Source organism: Pseudonaja textilis, chromosome 1, assembly GCF_049901715.1.
Source record: "Pseudonaja textilis isolate UNSWEBS1 chromosome 1, rPseTex1.2, whole genome shotgun sequence".
Taxonomy (NCBI): domain Eukaryota; kingdom Metazoa; phylum Chordata; class Lepidosauria; order Squamata; family Elapidae; genus Pseudonaja; species Pseudonaja textilis.
In genome coordinates, this window is record NC_141990.1 from 165,392,518 (window position 1) to 165,414,890 (window position 22,373).

At 37.9% G+C, this 22,373-nt stretch overlaps 1 protein-coding gene across 5 annotated transcripts in view; it reads right to left on the reverse strand.

The window, feature by feature from the left end:
* PIKFYVE (phosphoinositide kinase, FYVE-type zinc finger containing) overlaps positions 1-22,373 on the reverse strand; it is a 108,870-nt gene that overhangs the window by 38,825 nt on the left and 47,672 nt on the right. For all 5 annotated transcript variants that reach the window (XM_087919653.1, XM_087919652.1, XM_026707762.2 and 2 more), the window contains 10 exons: positions 21,550-21,612; positions 19,007-19,136; positions 15,039-15,219; positions 14,465-14,539; positions 12,516-12,623; positions 11,058-11,198; positions 9,512-9,638; positions 7,051-8,210; positions 5,458-5,558; positions 4,084-4,155 (listed from right to left, as the gene is read on the reverse strand). In XM_087919653.1, coding sequence (XP_087775779.1) covers positions 4,084-4,155; positions 5,458-5,558; positions 7,051-8,210; positions 9,512-9,638; positions 11,058-11,198; positions 12,516-12,623; positions 14,465-14,539; positions 15,039-15,219; positions 19,007-19,136; positions 21,550-21,612 — 2,158 coding nt within the window. The remainder of the gene's footprint in view (positions 1-4,083; positions 4,156-5,457; positions 5,559-7,050; positions 8,211-9,511; positions 9,639-11,057; positions 11,199-12,515; positions 12,624-14,464; positions 14,540-15,038; positions 15,220-19,006; positions 19,137-21,549; positions 21,613-22,373) is intronic.

Here is a 22,373-nt window from a genome sequence, read left to right on the forward strand (position 1 = left end):
CTCTACAATCTCTTCCTTACTATTTCTTTTTAAACTTACCCCAATAAACTGGTATTTTACACTACCCTGCTATAATTATAGTTTATTTCCATGCCATTGAATAGTATCTGAAATAATTTTTAAAAATCCATAAGGAGTAAAAATAGCAGAACATTATTTAAATCAGAACATAAGCATTATTTTTAAAAAACTGACAGGATGTTTATTTTGGACTTCACACTACATCAGTGTAAGGGTCCATATTTTTAATAACATTCGTTCAAATAGCAACAATGCCTAAACTTCATTAAAGTTTATATTTTGCTTTTGTTTAAACTGGTGATGTTAGAAATTGATCCACAGATCTTTCATATATATAAAGCATGTATGCTACTACTGAGCTATGGACCTTCCTAGGTAACATAAGCCTGGGGAATAATGACAAACTACCAGTTGAAAATCTAACTCTTTCCAATTACAGTATACTGATCTCTCCAGTTTTTATAGACAATTTTCCTTTCTCCCTGGAAACAAAAGAATTTGGCATTATGAGTTTTCTGTACTTCTGCTCCTAATTTCATGCCAAAGTTAATAGGCTGCTGGTCAAAATGCCAGAAATTGGATAAATAAGAGTATTTGGGAACCAGCAAGATTCCAACAAATTTAACTTTCTCCAATTGGAGAATAGCATTTCTCAGAGCCAGGTGTAACATATTACCATCTGCATTGGTTGAAGGATACAAATTATTCAAAAAAAACCAGACCCCATAAAAGAGGAGGTGGAGTTGCACTGTATGTAAAGGACCACTTTATTGCTACAGAAATGCATGAAACCAAAGATGAAAACCTCCTAGAATGCATATGGGTCAATATAAAAGAAAAAAAGAATGACATGGCCATAAGTGTATATTATAGGCCATCCAATCAAGCAGAAAAAATAGATGCAGGAAACACAACAATAGTAACAGGAGACTTCAATTATCCTGATATCAATTGGAAAACTAATTCTGCACCAAGTGAGAAATCAAATAAGTTCCTAACCAACCTAGCTGACAACTTTGTTGTCCAAAAGGTAGAGGGTGAAACTAGAGGGACAGCCATACTGGACTTAATTCTTACAAACAGAGAAGAAGTGATAGAGGGAGTTGAAACTGCAGGAACCTTGGGTGAGAGTGACCATGCTATACTAGAATTCAACATACCACAAACACATGCAACAGAACATAATGACACCAGAGTCTTGGATTTTAAAAGAGCTAATTTCAATAACTCATAGAGAACTTGGGAAAGATTCCATGGATGAAAATCCTAAAGGGGAAAACAACTCAAGAATCTTGCGAAACTCTAAAAGGTATTATCATAGAAGCCCAGACCAGCACAATACCATTGAGAAAGAAAAACAAGAAATCCAAGAAGAAACCAGCATGGCTGCACAAAGATCTCTCTGGCAAATTGAAAGAAAAAAAGCACAAGTACAAAAATTGGAAAGAAGGACATACAACTAAGGCACAATATCAGAAGATAGCCAGAATCTGCAAAGACGAAGTCAGGATAGCAAAGGCTCAGAACGAACAAAGACTTGCAATAAAAGTCAAAGATAATAAAAAAAAGTTTCTTCCAACATATAAATAACAAGAAAAAAATCAAGGAAACAGTCGGTCCATTAAAGAGGCAAGGAAGATGGCAAGGAAGTAACAGGCAACAGAGAGAAAGCAGAACTGCTTAACTCATTCTTTGCATCTGTCTTCAGGCAAAAAGAAACTATAGCTCAACCCACCAAAAACATAACTGTAAAAGATAGACTAGAAATAAAAGTTGAAATAAGCAAAAAAATAGTAAGAGAACACCTGTCTGATCTTGATGAAAACAAATCACCAGGGCCTGATGGCTTACATCCCAGAGTTTTAAAGGAGCTGGCAGAGGTCATCTCAGAACCACTTCACCATATCTTTCAAAAATCCTGGAGCACCGGGGAACTACCAGAGGACTGGAAAAGAGCTGATGTGGTTCCCATCTTCAAAAAAGGGGAAAAAAAGCAGACCCAGGAAACTACAGACCAGTCAGCCTAACTTCAATACCCGGGAAGATACTGGAAAAGATAATAAAAAAACAGATCTGCCAACATCTAGAAACAAGTAAAATAATAACTAGCAGTCAGCATGGGTTTGTTAAAAACAGATCATGCCAAACCAATCTTATTTCATTCTTCAACACAGTGACTAAATTAGTAGACCAGCAAAATACCGTGGACATAATATACTTAGACTTCAGCAAGGCATTCGACTAAGTAGACCACAACCTACTTCTTAGTAAGCTAGAAAAAAGTGGAATAGACAGCACCACCACTAGATGGATTCGCAACTGGCTGGCAAACCATACTCAACGAGTAGTCCTTAATGGGTCTAAGTCTACATGGAGGGAAGTAAGCTGCTGGGTGCCACAAGGTTCCGTCTTAGGCCCAGTACTCTTCAATATCTTCATTAACGACTTAGATGAGGGAATAGAAGGGGAACTTACCAAATTTGCAGATGATATTAAGCTGGCAGGAATAGCTAACACTCAAGAAGATAGGCTCAAGATCCAGATGGATCTTGACAGACTAGAACACTGGGCCATATCTAATAAAATGAAATCCAATATAGAGAAAAGTAAAGTCTTACACTTAGGCAAGAAAAAACAAAAGTACACATATAGACTGGGTGAAACCAGGCTCAATAGTAGTAACTGTGAGAGGGATTTTGGAGTCTTAGTGGACAACCAGCTAAATATGAGCCAGCAGTGTACAGCAGCAGTCAAAAAAGCTAATGCAATCCTAAGTTGTATTAACAGAGGGACACAGTCAAGATCAAGGGAAGTACTAATACCACTCTATAAAGCCTTAGTAAGACCACACCTAGAGTACTGCATCCCGTTTTGTTCACCACATTATAAAAAAGATGTTGAGACTCTAGAAAAAGTAGAGAAGAACAACCAGGATGATTAGGGGACTGGAGGCTAAAACATACAACGAACGGTTGCAGGAACTGGGCTTGGCTAGTCTAGTGAAGAGAAGGACCAGGGGAGACATGACAGAGGTCTTCCAATATTTGAGGGGCTGCCACAGGGAGGAAGGGGTCAAGCTATTTTCTAAAGCACCTGTAGGCCAGACAAGGAACAATGGATGGAAACTGAACAAGGAGAGATTTAACCTGGAAATAAGGAGAAACTTTCTGACAGTGAGAACAATCAACCAATGGAACAGCTTGTCCTTGGAAGTTGTGGGAGCTTCATCACTTGAGATTTTCAAGAAGAGATTAGACTGCCATTTGTCAGAAATGGTGTAGGGTCTCCCGCTTGGGTGGGGGGTTGGACTAGATGACCTACAAGGTCCCTTCCAACTCTGATTATCTGTTATTGCTGCAAGGGATATATTTTGCAAAGTATCATTAATTGAGCATAGCTTGCCCATGATCAAAATAATTTCATATGTATTATTATATTGTAAATTCTACAGGGATATCAGATCCCTTTATATTTTGCTCCTAATATGTACATTTCCAGGAAGCCCAGACAATTTTTATGTGAACCATCTTTTAGATGATTTGGATCCTTTTTATTTTTTTCTGTAGTACCCAAATTCTGTCTTGCTGCAATGAAATTAAGACATAACTGGTAATAGAAATAGCCACTTCTGTTTTGTTCATCACTTAGTGTTAATACATATCAGCTATTTTGCTTTATCTGATATTAGGTGAGTCACAGACTATACTACTTTAGATTTACACTTGCACAGGTGCTATTATGGTAGCATATGTGACATTTTTATTATAGAGTATGTTAGTATTTTATCTCATCATTTAATTTTATTTTTGTGTTGTATATTTTCACATTTCTTTTCCTAGGAACATGATAAAATAGCCACATTTATCTTTCTAATAAAAATCCAGATTGATGAAGCAAATTAAATAAAAACATTCCTGGTAAATATCACTACTACATCAAAATGAAGTGCGCTATTGCATCAGAAATATACCATGGCTGGAACCTCATAAAAGAATGAAATGAAACAATCCCCTATATATACTGAGCCTATTTTCATGATAGTTTAAAATCAAATATTCTTACCTGAAACAATATCTTTCTAGAAATACTCCTAAAGTGAGGTCATTCTTCCCATAGAACTCCATTACTACCATCCTAAAAAAATGGAAACCATAACAGTTACCATTAAAATAATTGGAGTTATTGGACATTTCCTCCATGCAAGAAGCTTTTATTGTTTTTCCAAATATCAAAAAAAAATATGGCTCTACAGAATTTAACTGATTTCCTATTCATTATAAACATTACCCTCTTGGCCCTAGACAATTACTGTTTTTCTCTTGCTTCTTTGCAATGTAAGCCCAATAAAACGAACAAAACCAAATAAATCAAATAGTTAACAGTTGTGAGATTATAGCAAGATATAAATTCAGTTATTCAATTAATTTGCTGAGGGCAAACACAGCTGCTGCATATTTATGATTTGGAAGATAGAAGCAGCAAATTGCATCACTACAACTGCATACTGGTCTGTCATTCATTCAACACAAACTGCCTAGGGTCCATAAGGATCCAAGCAGTTAGTAAATAAAATAGATAGATAAAAGAATGCTGCAAAGTGTGAGTTCAACAAACTGCTAATATATATTTTAAGTAGCACAAAAATATGTCTGTATCCTAGAAAGAATTTAAATTTGCTGAATCCTATCTTTCCAAATTTTTAAAACACTGTTCCAGTTTTGATTTTAATGAGATGCACTGAAATTGCAGCACCATCCTCAGTGTTATATGATCCTTTGGAGAAGATTAAGTGCTTTATCAGACTTTGGGGTAGTGGGGACAGGAGCAAAACTGTTAACCTGATTCACTGCTACATTGTTTGGAAAGAATATTTGAGCTCATCCACTCAGTGATGGCAATAGACTTTCCTCCTGTCCTTGAGATGGGAGGGAAACACATTGATACAAAAACCACCGCCCACTTGTTGTTGCTGCAAGTGTGGTACTCTCACAGAGAATAATATGGATAACTGGCCAACCCTGAACAGGGATCTTCTGCTGGCTGCACCTGGAGGGTAGCTGCTGATGAGGAATTCTTGAAGAGGGTGCTCTCTTACGCCTCTTAATTGTACTCTGCCCAGTGTTTTGAGTTCCCCTGAAGTCCTGTTCTTTGGGTCACTGATGGACCATTCAATGGACACAAAACCATGGAGGGGGAGAAATAAAAGCATAGGATGAGAAAAAAGAAGGTGGGGTCTCAAAAAGGCCTCTCCCCCAGGATTATAAAATGTGTTGTGTAGCAGCAGTAGTAGTTGTTGTTATAGTAGTAGTAAGTAGCTGCATGTTTAGAAACCAGTAACAGGCCTCTAAGGAATATTCTCTATTTCTCCATCAAATAGACAGGAAATATTTAGGGCACACATTTAAGTAATTAAAATAAATAAAGTTAGTATCATACCATGGGCTAACACAGGCACTTGGAGCATTGCCGGATTGGGCTGAAGAACTACTGAACAAAACGCACAGTCTCTGATGGTTTGCACAGCTAAGACAGTCCACCTGGGAAGACATGTAAATGTAAAACAGTTATTATGTTAAGATCTGAAGAGCCAGATTGGGTACAGAAGGTCTATCTATATGGTTGTTAAGAATCAACACCAACCTGATGGCACATAAATCATAATCAATATTTACATACCTATATGCATACCCATCATGCCTTTCAAGGTAAACAATAATATACCAAGCATAGTAAAGAAGTAAGAAAAAGTTAAATAAAGGTGCAAGACAAGAAAATGAAACATAGCTACACAATTTATTATACCTATAATAGTATTTTAATTTGACTTTATGCAAATTAAATATTTACAGGTGAAAGAAATGCAGGAGTACAATTTGGGATAATGCTATGCCAAACATGATAAACTTTTAAGATATCTGAACCACACAATTCCTTTCTTAAATGTATGTGAAATCTTTGCTTCATGTCTCTCTCCATTTCTTTGGCAGCACTCACCCCCTTGCCATGCATGTTACACTTTCTTTTTCAATTTAAACTCTTTCTTTGTCTAATATGATGAACATAGGGATCCATCATTCAAGGTTTATTTTTAGAAACTGTAAAGGGACCAAAATGCTTTGCTATTTTTCAACTGAGCGAAATTTCAACATCTTTGAAATACAAGCCAGTCTGGATTGGAATAAAAAAGCCACATAAGTTAATTTCACTAGCTCCAGAGAGGTCCTTAGAGTTGTACAGAACGTAGTACCAAAACATACTATCATATACATACTATATTTTTCTCTTGAGATACTTTTCCATTCAGCCAAATGCCTCTTCAGCATCTTTGTTCTGAGGTGCCTTATACTTTTACAAGGAGCAAAAGGCATTCTGAGGAGATGATCATTACAGGTGATCCTTGAGTTACAACCACTTGTTCAGCAGCCATTCAAAATTATGATGGCGCTGAACAAAGGGAACTCATGACCAATCCACATAATTGCAGCCATCAATCCACATAAATGCCCCCATGGTCATGTGATTGCTACTTGTGATGTTCTGTGCTGGCTTCCTATATGAGGATGCCTGCAGGGAAGGTCACAAATCACTCCTGTAGGGCATCTCCCACCACCTTTTTTCCCAAGGAGACTAGAATACAAGATTCCAAGTATCTCATAATTCATAGCAGCCCTGGCCACTCACATCTCCTACAAACTCATCTGTGCTCCCTAGTGCCTGCCAAGGCGCCCAATAACCTACTTGCGGTACCTGTGTACCCCACCACAAAATTCATAAGCACATTGCTTAGTAATGGAAGTTCTGGCCCCAACTGTCAAAACCTGAGGACTACCTGTACAAACAAAGCTTTTGCTACAATACACTCTAATCCTAACTCTTACCAAACCAAGATTAAAACATTATGAAGAGAGTTGGGCAAGAATAGAATTTAATTTCAAACATTCTTGAAAACAATACTTTTTGAAAGATACTTAGAACAGTTTATTTCTTAGGTTTCCGGAATCCACCAAACTATTTAGAATATTCACTCACTTTTTGAGAAAATAGAGATTCACTCTGAATGAACATATTTTCATCATCTTCACTCTTGACTCCTAATTTCACAGCTGATGCTTCTTTAGATTGAACAAATGGGTCTGTATTTTTCTGCACAATCCTTCCTCCTCTGGCTCGGAAGTCAGCAACCATTCTAGCCAGGTTTGAGCTATTGTTGAGAGGCTCAGCAATTCTGGTGCTAACAAGTTCATGGGAAGGTAGAATCTGGATAGGTTTGGTCTGGATACTTCCGTTCATCCCTTGTAGTCCAGAGAGATCCCTTAACAATTGTTTCTTCCTTCTGATATCCAGTTCTTTGTATTCCTTGTTGAGCAGAGGAGAAAAAAAAACTTGCTCTGAGAAATATTCTCTAGTGGGACATCTCATGCCTCTCTCTGTTAACAGAAATGGCTCATGAAATGAGATTACTGGGGAAATACTGAGAATAACATCCTTCAGTTCTTGCTTAAATGCTAAAGAAAAAGTTTTGAGGCGATCTTCAGAGGAAGTCACTTCCTCTGTGATATACAACCCAGTGTCATCTTGCAAAGGATCTCTAAACTCCCTGGCCTGACTTTTAGGTTCCTGGTAGTCATTAATTACCCCTAGAGTTTCCAGTTGTTCAGTATCTAAGATTCCTAGTTGCTGTTCAGTCAAGTCAAGAGGTAAAAGGGCTTCAGAAATTATTTTTGTTCTGTATAACGAATCCACCAGATAATACCCTTGCTGCTTCTGAGGAGGAGCCTCTTCTAAATCACCATTGATCTGGTCATCCTCTTCTGTCAAAGTCCGTTGTTCAAGAGAGCCTATCTCATCTAGAGACATAGATTCAGTTATAACAGGCAGCTTATCTGAGGTTGCCTCAGCCTCTTTTCCTGCTGTGTCAAATTCTCTGTTCAGTAGATCTTGCTGGCCATCTTCTTCTCCGTGTTCTTCCATCAGACTCTGGAAGGAACCATTTTTATTCAACTGAGGAGGCATGGCAAACTCGTCCATAAGGAAAGAGATCTCCAACTGGGAATGATAGGCCACACAGATCATAAAAATAAGGATCTCCTTCACTCGAGCCAATTCATACTCTCCTGCACCACGCAGCTTGACAGTGCAGCCCAGGTGTTGAGGGCAACCTTCAAAAAACATCAGAGTTTTGGTTTGCTCTGAAAGAGAAGAGAATGATGCTTACTACATAATGGCGCTTACTCTCTCTACATAGGGTGGTGCTTTGGTCAATTTGTATAAGTTAGTTAAAGTTATTAATGATTCAAAATGTATTCAAAACACAGTCAAATCAGAAATGCAACTGATTTCCACTATATCTTTCAATCCATCAAGTTCCAGAGTTTTACTTATAGATTGAACAAATACTTTTAAACTGTGAAAATAACATGAAATATAAATACACACACAAATACACATCAAGTAAAAGAGAATAGAAATCTTTATGTAACGTCACTTGTTCTACCATGAATGTTTTGCAAAATAATGTGTGGTTAACTTCCCATAAAACTGCAAGAATAATACAGCAGAAGATGCAGCTACTGAAAAGGGCTTCCTGGTTTTTAGCATGTTCCGTTTAGTTTGCGTATTTCATATGAATTGTATTTTTTTAACTTCCACAAACTTATGCCTTTGACAAAGTGAGCTTTTGATCCATGAAATATTTTGTCACATTGTATGTTACCCTTTATTATTTTGTTTTAACTGTGGTAGATGAGTAAGCACGTCTTTTTTGAACATTTCTTATTTATAACAGTCTGTGCTCTGAGTTTGTACTAAACAGGCTTTAGTGAGTCAATGTGTATTTACAGTATGTCAAACAAATGCAAGTCATTATGGAGAAGAAAATGAGATACATAAAAATAAAAATCCAGAAGAGTAAATATAATTTCAATAAAACCAGTTAATGAAAATAATGATTAGAAGGCTGAACCAGAAGACCTAATTAATATCTTACTGCAAACAGGGCTTGGTGAATAGAAGAGAGCAATGCTCTCAACCTTAAGTCTGCTACTTGCAAATAAGAATTTTGTCCTAATTTTAGAAGATGGGTGTAAGAAAAGCACTGCATAAATTCCAATGTTTTATTAATGTTGTCAATCATATAAAAATTATTATATCTTCATATTAGTCTAGACCCATGATGGCGAACCTATGGTCGCCCGGAAGGCGCCACCCACCCAACAGCCAGTTGTTGGGTATCTGGCGCGTGTGCGCGGAGGATGAGTGGGAGACGCACATGCATGCTCAGACGCACAGGGGGTGGGGGATCTCATGCACATGCACAGAGACACACAGAGTGCATGCGGGGATCACACATGCATGCCAGGGGGCATGGGAGGGAAGCACGTATTGCCTTCTGGGTGCTGGCATTTTCAGCATGGGAGCCCAAAAAGGTTAGCCACCACTGCTCTAGACAGACAGACCTAAGAGGATAACAGAACTTCTTGGCTTTACTCACCATTAGGTAACTGGAACACTTGAATATAAAATTTATGGCAGGTCCCAAGGTGCGGTTTGGTTAACAACTGATCCATTGACATCAATACATCTCCCTGGGTCATCCGACTTACTCGATCCAGAACATGCTGCAAAACATGAATAAGATAAAGACTGCTTTTGGCTTTGTGTGTCTTTTCTTCTTCATCAGATTTATATCCCACATTTTCTCCCAAGAACATAAAGTGCCAAGCACCCAAATTTTGATCATGTGACCATGAGGGCATTGCAACAGCCATAACTTTGAGCAGAGGTTATAATTCTCTTCATTCAAGAGTCATATTAATTTTGAACAGTTGCTGAACGAAGAGTCATAAGTTGAAGACTACCTGTATTGTTTTCTGATTCCATTTTCAAAAGTCTCCAGTATTTTTATTGGCATAGCCATTTTACAGCCCTGTATAAACATTCTCTGCCTAAGGTCTTTAGGTATTGCTGAACTGCAAAATACTGCTGGGTCCTGACCATGTATTAGACCATTAGCTCTAATTGTCCCAAAGGTGCTTTTTCAAGAGGCAACTGGATTTTCTTGGGTTGTGTGGTTTTGTTTTGTTTTTGTTTGTTTTTTTTTTGTTTTTTTTGGGGGGGTGGGAAGACGTTTAGCTTCTCATCCAAATTGAAGAAGTCAGTTGCCTCTTGAAAAAGCACCCTTGAGACAACTATGAGCTGCATGACTGAGAATCTCCACAGACATCAGATCTAATCATAGAAGTACTCATAAAACTAAAAAAGATTAGAAATGATCCAATTCAAATGAGATATAATGAAGAACCCATTCCAGAAGAATATAAAATGAAGCTTAGAAAGAGATTCAAAGATCCAAAGGACAGAAAATATGAAAAATTATGGGAAGAGGTTAAATTATTGTAAAAGAGGAAGCCAGAAACTACATCACAAAAAAGAAAGAAAAGAAAATGAAGAACACATTAGACATCTAGAGAAACTAGAGAACTTAATACAGACCTCCAACTAAAAGTGAAAAAAGCTAAAGTGTATTTGGATTCAGACTACAGACAAATGGGAAAAAATGACAAAAACAAGAGATCTATTTACAAAGGTAAGTGATATCACAAGAATACGATTTTTGAGGAATGGGGGAGGGGATATATAAATTTGATATATTAACACATAAAACATTTAGCCTTGTGTCAATGTCAGAAAGAACAAAGCATTAAAAATGGCAGAATGGCAAGACAATAGACCTGTAAAAGGAAAAATATTTTATGGGGTACTTTATGGGGTTTAATGTTTACTTCTTGGTTCAATCCCTTTCTAGAGCCTTTAAACATTTTTATACAAATTCTCTTTTCCATCCAATAAATGAAAGCATTACAATTCTTTTTATCAAAAATATACAAAAATTTATTTACATATGCATTCACACAAAAATAATGATTTATCTATACATTTCATTATATTTTATCGTATTTAAGATGTATGAGCTTTTAATAATGCGGAAGCACTTTGAAGTACACAATCATAATACAATTTAAAATGTTAGTACTTACAGGCTTAACATTAATGACCAAACTAATGCCATGTTCCAGAAGCAAGTCCTGAGCAATACGGGACACTGTTTTTTCAACCAAGACTAAAGTAGGTCTGACATCCACTATTCGCTGGACATAGTTTTTCAAAAACTCCCTTTCCTAAATGATAAAAAAGACTTTGCAGTCATACACCGAGCATTGCACAATCAGAAAGGGTAATTAAGAGTATTTCTGGAGTTCTTCAAGATTGAACTTGAAAAACTTGAGAGTTTTTTTCTTTTTTTATGGGATATTCCCAAGGGATGGGAGAGATGAGGAAAGTAAGCACCATCATAATTTACGTATCATCTAAATTGTGCATACAACAGTTTATATAATTGGATCATAAATTTTAAAAAATCAGGTACATTTCTAAAATTTCAGTTCACTCATTAAAAACATTGTATATTCAAAATGTTAGGACGCATTCTTTTTAAGATTGAGAAGAAATGCTTCAAAAATTGTTTCATTTTTGGTTCACAATTAAATTATTGAAAATATATTTACAGATTCTCACACGTGTAATCTCAAAACCATGAGAAATATTTTTCACTATTTTTTCCTATCCTTTTTGGAACTGGCCGAATAATATAAAATATCTACCCGTATATAAATAGGTTACATAAAGACTAGCTTTATGTAGACTTTAAAATCAAATGTATGTGTACGCAAGTGTGCACATAGTTGATATGTTAATTGTTAGAACTCTTGTCCCATTCAAACTTAACAAACCCCATAATGTGTTCCTGAGTTAACATGTATAAAATTGTTCGGAGAATACTTCACAGAGCTCTTGAATACTACTAAAGGTAAAGGTTTCCCTGTCCAGTCGTGTCCGACTCTAGAACACAGTACTCATCTCCATTTCTTGTCCAAAGAAACCAGCATTGTCCAAGGATATTTTCTATGGTCATGTGGCCACCATGGCTATACACCAAAGGCACATGGAACACTGTTATTTTCCCACCAAAGTGGTAACTTATTAATCTATTCCGTTTGTATGCTTTAAAACTGCTAGGTAGGCAGGAGCTGGAATACTATGTTCTTGAACTCTAGAAGAGTTAAAATCAGTATCATTTACTGAACATTTTCTAAGCACATGTGAAACATAAAGTGCACAGCATTGGCTTTTCATATCAAATTTGTTATGAAGAAAGGTGGTGGCAGAAGTGTTTATTTCCTGTAAATTTTTCCTGTAAAATTCCCAAATATAATGAGCTACAAAAATATTACTGTGTATTTATAATTGTATAATAAACATTATTATTATTATTGCACACAGCCAAAAAGTTTCTAAAAGAGCCTAAGAACAGCTAGTCGAGCACAAAGAAAATGTTACTAAAACCAACCTCAAAAATCCATAAACAAACTAATTGATTAGGTTTTGATTTAATGTTAACTTGAATAATAGGACAAGCAAAATAAAACTATTCTCACCTGGAGGACGATGGGATCTATGCATGTAAATTTTGTTTCTTCTCGGTAAAGATATTCAATGGAACACTTCAGCAGAAGGATTTTGGGGTTTTTAATATAGGAATTCATCTGGAATTAGATAAAAAAATATTAAATGCATTCCTCTGCAAGGTTGTATTGCAATGTTAATAAAACAAGTCTGTAGCGCATTGTCACATAGGTAAAGTTTGAAACTTCCAAAATAGAAAAATGTGGGATAGACAGCATCACCATCAGATGGATTCATAACTGGCTGATCAACCACACTCAATATAGTCTTTAATGGAACTGTATCTACATAAAAGGAAGCATGCAGTGGGGTACTCCAAGGCTCTCTCTTAGGCCCAGTACTCTTCAACATTTTCATAAACAATTTAGATGAAGGAATAAAAGGTGAATTTATCAAATTTGCAGGCACCAAGCTGGGAGGAATAGCCAATGCTTTAGAAAATAGATTCAAAGTCCAGAAGGATCTTGAGAGACTTGAACAGTGGGCCGTATTCAACAAAATGAAATTCAGTGGTGAGAAAAATAAGGCAAGAAAAGCCAAATGCCCAGGTATAGAATAGGTGGTACCTGGCTCAATAGCAGTAACTGTGAGATGGATCTAGGTATCTTAGTTGACCATCACTTAAGTATGAGCCAGCAGTGTGCTGCAGGTGACCATAAAGCCAATGCAGTTCTAAGGTGCATCTACAGAAAAATAGTATCAACGTCACGTGAACTGTTAGTACCGCTAAACAAACTGTTGAGACTCTAGAAAAAGTGCACTGAAGAGCAACAGAGATGATAATGGGACTGGAGGCTAAAACATACAATGAATGATTGCAAGAATAAATCTAATCTAATGAAGAGATGGACTAGATCTGACATTATAGCAGTCTTCCAATATTTGAGAGACAGTACAGAGAAGCGAGGGTCAACCTATTCTTCAAAGCACCTAAGGGCAAGACAAAACAACAGATGGGAACTCATCAAGGAGATCCAATATACAACTAAGGCGAAATTTCCTGACGGTGAGAACAGTTAATCAGTGGAATGGCTTCCCTCAGGAAATTCTAGGTGTTCCATCACTGGAGGTTTTTAGGAAGAGTTTGAACAGCCATTTCTCTGGAATAATACAGGGTCTCCTGTTTAAGGAGAAGGTTGGATTAGAAGAACTCCAAGGTCCCTTCCTATTCTGTTATTCTGCTTTTCTTACAAATGTTGGCTCCCCTTCATCATAGATAAGTTCTTCCTACAGAGATTCTGCAAGCACTTCATAATCCACTGAAAGTAAATTTCTCTACCAAAAAAGTAATTGATCTCCATCAGTCTAAAAAAGTTTGTAAAATTTAAGTCCAGCGCTCAGTCACATCCACAAAGTCACAGTTTATACAACAATATTGAATCTTCCCAAAAGGAGCCATACTGTCAAAATCACTCTGAGAGAGTAGCATAAAATCTTCCAGGTAGTCACAAAGAAGCCGGAACAAAATCCAGGTATCTGCAGCGATCTATCTTACTGTGATTAGAGTTCACGACTTCAGCACAGAATGCTCACAACTCATTAAAAGGAAAATCGATGCTTATCAAAAATACATCAAAAAGCATATGTGAGATTCTTCAGACTCATGGATAAATGTTCTATAGAAAAAATGGGTGTCATATATGGCAGAAATCAAATGCTGCATTCCACTATCCCAACTGCCAAACAGAGATGATAGTCGCATTATTTAGAGATGCCTTTGCTGCTTCAGGCTCTAGGTGACATTTCATCATATCCAAAAATTCAACGAAAAAGGGCGGACACAAATACTTTTTTTACAGAACTGTGTCGAAGTGTAATAATAAGAACAAAAGATGCTGTGTTGTTAAGAATTGCATAGGACATTCATAATGTCACAGTTCTATCCCCCCCCACATATTATATAAAAATGTTTTTCCCATACCTTTTTATGTGCTATGTTCTTGGTGCATACAAAGCCATTCACCACTACCGAGTCAAATTTTTTTCCACCTGGAATCTGCAAAATTATAATAAAACATTATGTTATGTTTGTATTTTCTAATTTCAAATTTAAATTAGGAAACAAACTAATTCTCCTATCCATACTGACTGGTGAAAATGGGAGTTGTGGATGACAGCTTTCTTAGGAATGAAGCAGTAGTCAACACAATTATATCGATAGTTGGGAGAAGAGAGAAAGAATACAATAAAGTTAAATACATAAAATGGCACATTAAAAATTATGTCAGAGTAAAGTACAGATTTAAGGTAGGATGAATATGATCAAATTCTCAAATAGAGTTAATTAACTAGCCAGCCTGATGCTTTACTCTGTCCTGTTTTACATGACTAGACAGTGAAAAACAGAAAGGTAGGCAAATCCCTGCTATAGGAGTATAGTTGGATTATTATGTCACAAATAGGTCAGCACAAATAATATTAAGAAGGGACATCTTTTCAAAGCAGGTCCCCCTTCCTTTCTTCTTTCTCAGTTCTAAACACACACAGAAACTCACTTTTTTGATATGGACAAACTGGCGAATGTCCATGTCATCATCTCTGTTCTTGACATCAGGTCGAACGGTCTGAACCACCTGGCAGACCACTGGCACAATTATATCACGCCAGGAGAGGGACAATGCTTCATTGTAGAGCAACTGTTCAAGCAGAGCCATCATGTGGTTATGATTAGCAGAGCTGCAGATAAACATGATAAAGGTTCAAGAGAGAGGAGAACTACAGTCAGATATTGGGGCAGATCCTGTGCAAATATATGTACTTTTTGTCCAGTGGTGAACTTCAAATGTCAATTGCAAATGCTCAAAATTTGCAAAAACTTGGACAGTAGAAAAAAAATATGTATGTAGCTTCAGGAGAAATACTTCCAAATGTGAAAACAAGTGCTCAAGAGTCTATGTAAAATATGTGACTTCGTTAGATATTAATATCTGGTATATAGACCATTTATCTGAAAAACGTCTTTATATTTCTGGCTTAGAGTAAAAAAAATTTTTTTTAAAGGAATTATAAGTTCTTGGTGAGACATTAATTGTAGGTAAGTAACAAATAGGTTTATTTCCATAGAAATAAACCATAACTCTTTCAGTAACCAAGCAGTGATAAACACAAGTGCTCTGCCTTGCACTGATCTCAAAGTTCAGATGGTATGTTTAATACAGATAGTCCTCAAAATATGATTGTAATGAAGCATCTCAATAACAATGCCAACATCCTACATTCCCCAATGAATTGCTAAGTGAAAGTGCAGGCCGCTATGCAGACTATGGAGTACTTCAGGGCTCGGGGAGGCCCTTGGAGGCCTAGTATAGGGCCAGGCCCACCTGCAATGGTCCTCCCAAGACCTCCCACATTCTACCTGTACTCTGCTTCCTGCCCCTTAGGTCTCTACAGGCCTTTTCCCACTCTTACTGGGTCCTCCAAGTTTTAGGCCTGATTTCCATCCCATCAGGCCATACACACTTCTTGTCCCTTTTGAAGAGCTCTGAAGGCTTCCAGAGTGCTTGGAATAGATCGTTTTATCGCAAGGCTGCATGGCACAATTCCAGAAGCAAACATTATTTTGTCCCACTCACAAAATGGAGAAAAAAGGGGTCCATTTTGTTGCCTTAATAAGATCTGTACAGGACTGCAGGCACTTTTGAATACTGCATTTTGCTTTAATATGATTTGCACAGTACTGCAGAAACCTTTTGCAGCAATAACATTTGTAATAAAAATAAATTACCCATTACAATAAGAAAGTTACAATCCAAGAAAAAGTCTCTTTGGCGAGCAAACAAAACTGGCTACATAGCTAATTTTTAAAACTGCTACAAAACTTTATGCCGCCAGATAAAGGCACAATGTACCAATCACCATTAAAAACAGGAGGAAGAGCTGTTAAACTTGAACTCTTCCCGAGCCTTCTATAATTTCGTAAATGCCAAACTTAAAAGACTTGAAATCTATCCCACCCCTAAAAGGGCCTCACGGGGAAGATTGTATCAATGAAGCTGTTAAGGCCAACCTCCTTAATACATTCTTCAGTTCAATCTTTGTCGAAAGCAATGGCTGTTGCCCCCATTTCCTAGTCGTACCACAACAAATTGTAACGATTTACTACATATTGACTTTACAGCAGATAATGTTGAAAAGGCACTACGTAACCTAAAGCCATCTTTATCTATTGGCCCTGATGGATTACGTACCTACTTGAAAAAACTTGCCACTGCCCTAGATGAATCTCAATGCACAATTTATGAGGTATCTTTCAGAACCGGCTCCTTGCCTGACTTATGGTCACTAGCCACGGTCATACCTATCTTTAAAAAGGGAGACCCCAGTCTCGTAGAAATTTATGGACCAATCTCAATGTGTTGCATCACCTGTAAGGTCATGGAAACAATTATAAACCAATTGATCACCCTCCACTTAGAAACAAACAACCTACTTTCTAACAAATAGTTTGGTTTGAGAGAAAAAATTGCCCTGTAACCTGCAACTCCTACACCTGCAGAAACATTTGGACCACACATCTTGACCAGGGTAAAGCAATAGACACAATTTACATAGACTTCTTTGATTCAGTGGTGCATGACAAACTACTGTTGCAACTAAGCTCTTATGGCATCTCTGGATCCCTACGCAAGTGGATAGCCATGTTCCTGTCAAATAGGCAACAAATGGTCAAAATACGGAAGGCCCTATCAAATCCGGCACCAGTTAACAGCAGTGTCCCGCAAGGCAGCATTTTAGGTCCCATACTCTTTCTGCTTTACATCAACAACCTATGCAACAATATTAAAAGCAGCTGCATCCTTTTCGCTGATGACGTAAAATTATTTAACACCACTGACAATGCTGCTCCCCTTCAAAGTGATCTTGACTATGTGTCAGAATGGTCGCGTAATTGGCAACTCCAAATCTCAACTAATAAATGCTCTGTCCTACACATTGGCAATAAAAATCAGAACACCAAATACAAGTTGGGCGGAAACCATCTCACAGGCAACCCTCACTCTGTCAAGGACCTAGGAGTACTCATCTCAAACGATCTAAGCCCCACAGTTCACTGTAACAGCATTGCCAAAAAGGCATTAAGAGTTGTTAAGTTGCAAAGCTTCTTCTCCAGTAACACTGAATTGTTAACGACGGCATACAAAACCTTTGCCAGACCAATTCTTGAAAACAGCTCGTTCATCTGGAACCTACACTGTATATTGGACATTATCACAATTGAGCGGGTTGAGAGGTATTTCTCGAGAAGAGTACTCCACTCCTCTACCCACAATAGAATTCCCTATGCTTTGAAATTTTGGGCTTGGACAATCTGGAACTATGCTACCTGCAGTCCGGTCTAAGCATAGTATACAATGTCTTGCCTGTCAACGATTTCTTCAGCTTCAACCACAACAATACATGGGCAAACAATCAATACAAATTCAAGGTAAACTGCTTTAAACTCAATTACAGATAATATGACTTCAGCTACAGAGTGGTCAACTCCTGGAATGCTCTACCTGACTCTGTTGTTACAGCCTCAAACTCTCACAGCTTTAATCTCAAACTGTCTACCATGGACCTCACCCCATTCCTAAGAGGTCTGTAAACGGGGCATGCATTAGCACACCAGCGTGCCTGCCATTCCTGTCTTACTGTCCCTATTTACATGTATTTACTTCTTTTGAGATGTTTATGTTCATACCTACACTTGTTATCCTGTATGTTTGGCAAATTTATAAAATAAAATAAAATGGACTGCTTTATCGCCAGTTGCAGGGCACAATTCCAAGAAGCAACAGCGATTCAGAGATGACGATGCAGAATCATGTGGCCCGTCCTCCTTCCCCAACATGAAGTCAAAAGGTAAATGCAATGGTGATGGACATATGGGCAGCAGGCCCAAGTGTGGCATCCTGGCAGAGTGGGGGGATACTGGGGGCACTGCAGTGCACCTATAGTCTGTGGTAAGAGTGAATGACTGCAGCAGCGCTGTAGCCATCATGACTTTGAAATGGGGTTGTATGTAGGTTTTGGTGGTCTGTCGTAAATTTGAAAGCCATTAAATGACCAGTCCTATCCTAAAGACTATCTATATTATTTTTGGGATTATACTGAAAGTTGAGTCAGGGGAGAAAGTTAAGTAAAGTCTGTATATTTTCTCATTCTTAGCAAAACAATCCATTTCTTTATTTACCACTTTTCTCTTTCTGCAAGATCGTAATGAGAAACATTTTAGTCTGATATAGAAAAGTTTCTTTGAACTTGTTTTTTTTAATATAGGAAACAAATTTTAGAAAATGTATTTAGTATTAAACTCTTTTCAACCCTTCCACACTACAGACATTAAGAACAGATTTTCTGTTTTCTACTTCTCATACAATATATAATAAATTTCTGTAAATTGGTGCCACTAGGGGGCTGTAGTCACTACGCTCAAAAGTTAAAATATTCTCCAGGTTTCACTCTTCTTCACTCAACTTACAGCAACCTCTCCATGGCTTGTTTTTCCCCATTCTCCTCCCTCAGCAGATCCAGATTGCTGTGATGCCAGCCTAGGGGTGTGAAGAAAAGCTCTTTGGATTTTTCTTCAACTCTTCGGTTAAAAAGTGACTCTAAAAAACAAACAAAAATAGAGATGGAATTGCATATTTGCATATTAATTTGTGCACCAAATACTGATCACCAGTTCATCTTGTATAGTTTTGCAAAGTTGGAGAGTAGGCATTATTGGAAAAATTGCTGTATTCTGGAGTCAGACAAAGATTAAAGAAGTCTTCTCCCACAAGTCCTAAATATGGGGAAAAACTGCACTTAATGTATCACTTCTCCTCATGAAAAATTACTATGACCTATTTGATATTATCATAGGTGCTTGGTTCCATCTTTATTATATTTTATTATTTTATTTTTTTACTATATTTTATTATATTTTGTGATAACTCCAGTCTTTTTTAAAGTCATGAGGCATTGATCATGAGCTATTGCAAAATCAACTCTATAAATGTGAAATCAAAATCAGTTTTCAGAAATGTGAAAAATAAACCTTAAAATCAACTTTTAAAAGCATCTGAATTTGAACAAGAAAAAATTAAACTAATATAATTATTTCAGACTGAAAAGATAGGAGTTACTCTGGATCTACAATCTTAGATTTATACATAGAAGTTCAATTTTCATTTATACAATCTATTAACACAATGGAAAGACAGAAGAATACCGTGTTTCTCCAACAATACGCCCCCCCCATAGAAAGACCCAGCATGTTTTCTAGGCATAAAATGAAATTAACCCCCCCCCCAATTTAGGCCTAGTTTAAAACATGAGAAATTGGGGGGGGGGGGAGGCGGGGGGAACTTGCCATTAGGAGTGCCCCGCAGGCAGCTAAGCCTCACCATCAGCCACTCCTAACACCATGGTGGAGCACAGAGGGCTCCCTTACCCCTCCCTTACCCGGGTCAGCAGGCAGGTGGCGGCGGCATGGATGTCCAGCAGTGTTTCAGCTGCTTCTCAGGCCTCCGTAGCTTCCACGGTTCCCACCGGTGCTGGGGCCTCTCTCACCAGTGCCGTCTCCAACAACAACATCTGAGTTTCTCCTGCTTTTCCCCCGTTCCCGTAACAACAGGAAAAAAAAAACATTTTGAGGTACCTGGGAGTGCCGCACGCTGTGTTTTGGTTTAATCCTGAGCGGCTGGGTGGGTGTGAGAAGAGCCAAGTGAGCCTCTCTGCTGCTGCTACACTTGGTGCTCTAGCCTCGGGCTCTGCAAGTTTGCAAAAGTCCCAGTGCGCAGCCCGTTCCTGCATTCCAAGCACCCAGGCTAAGCTGCAGCTGTCCCTCTCTCACCAGCGCCATCTCCAACAACAGCGGCAGCAGCGGTGAGAACCGTGGAAGTTACAGAGGTGGCTCCCCCACCCGAGAAGCAGCTGAAACGCTTCCATGGTTCCCGCCGCTGCTGCCGCTGTTATTGGTGATAGCGCTGGTGAGAAGGACAGCTGCAGTTCGGCCTGGGCGCTTGGAATGCAGGAATGGGCTGCACACCAGGACTTTTGCAAACTTGCAGAGCCCGAGGCTGGAGCACCAAGTGTAGCAGTAGCAGAGACGCTCACTCGGCTCTTCTCACACCCACCCAGCCGCTCGGGATTAAACCAAAATGCAGCGCGTGGCGCTCCCAGGTACCTCAAAATCTTTTTTCTCCTGTTGTTACGGGGACGGGGGAAAAGCAGGAGCAACTCAGACACTGTTGCTGGAGACGGTGCTGGTGCGCGGGGGGGGGGGAGAGAGAAATTAATTCACCCCCAAAAAGACATCCTAGCCGTTTTTTCGGGGCTCAAAAAAAAAATAAGGCCTGGCCTTATTTTGTGAGAAACATGATATTATGAGGTCAATATTTAATTATTTATTAAAATTAGACCGAATGAAATCTTGTATAGGTTTTGTGTGCTTTTCTCTCTTTCTGTTTTACATATAAGAAAGTAAACTAAAAGAATAAATCCCAAAACTATTTCAATATATATTGTTTGTTTTTAAAAAGTTTCTTTTTAAAACTTTAAAAACCTATTATGATTGTAAAGACCTGGAGCACACCAGTATTTTCTGCTTTTAAGATTTGTCTGCTATTTTCATTATTCTGTAGATTAAATATAGTAAATTTAATTCATATGGGAAAATTTCTTATAAGCTAAGATAGTGCTTTATATTTGTTCAAATAGCACACGATGAAACCTAGCAAGCTATAAAGTTTATTGAATTGTTCAACAGAGTAAACATAGTTAATGTGTTAAAACATTAGCTGAACTTTACAGCTTTAGGCTTAAAACAAAACTAGTTAGATTCAAAGACAAATGCCAAAAACGGAAGCCAGAAGGAAAGGCAGGGTTTTTTTAAGTACTGAAAGACTTCCACAGGTAAGACTGTCTTTACTCCAATTGTATTCACAACACTTGGGGGGGAGACTAATTAGACATTCACCAATGTTGTAAGATCCCATTTTCTGTGGTGTGGGGGCATCCCTTTCACATTCAACTTACCTTTGATGAAAGCATCACTTATTGAGATCATTTGTTGTCCTCCATTGTCAGCAATCATATACTCTGAATGAAGATAGAAAATAGAGAAATGGGAGGAGAAAAGACAGGTTATGCTTGTATGCTATTATATGCCATATACACCCATTCATTCTAGGAGGTTAATAAGAAACGTGAGTCATGTATTTAGCCTGTCCTGAGAGAACTTGTCTCATTCTTTTCTCCTTCATTGTGTCAGCATAAATACTAAATTATCGTTCAATAGAATCTGTACGTTATGAAAAAGATACTGAATAAAAATCTTTTTCCAGTGAGGCTTAATTAACTTCTTTTATGGCAAGTATTTAAACAACACAAGGAGTTGTCTTATCTTTTTAAAGTGGATTCTTGGTTGCCATCTCTAGGACAAGAGATGTGTTAAACATTCCTCATATCCATTCCCTACTTCCCTTGACAACTCAGTTACTCAACTTTTTCCTCAGTTAATGGCTGGGGGCAAAAATACACACACACAAAAACCCAGCCATCTTTGGACTTGACATTCTACAAGAGGATAATTTATTCCATGAGAGAACTGGCACAGCAAATTTGTATTCTTGCCTTGTCACGCACAGGCTCTTTCTCATAGGACAAATACTGCCAGAAGCATGATTAAAAGAAATAATGCCTCTCCTACATAAGTTGCTACGCTGGTATCTCAAACAACAGGAAAGACAGCTTTAAGGGAGAGCTCATTGCCCACTTCAATTACTTCAGACTTCCATTTAGTTCTTCTTTCTTTGTTCACCATTTCAAAGATCTGAATGGGACTGATGGTTTTTTTGCAT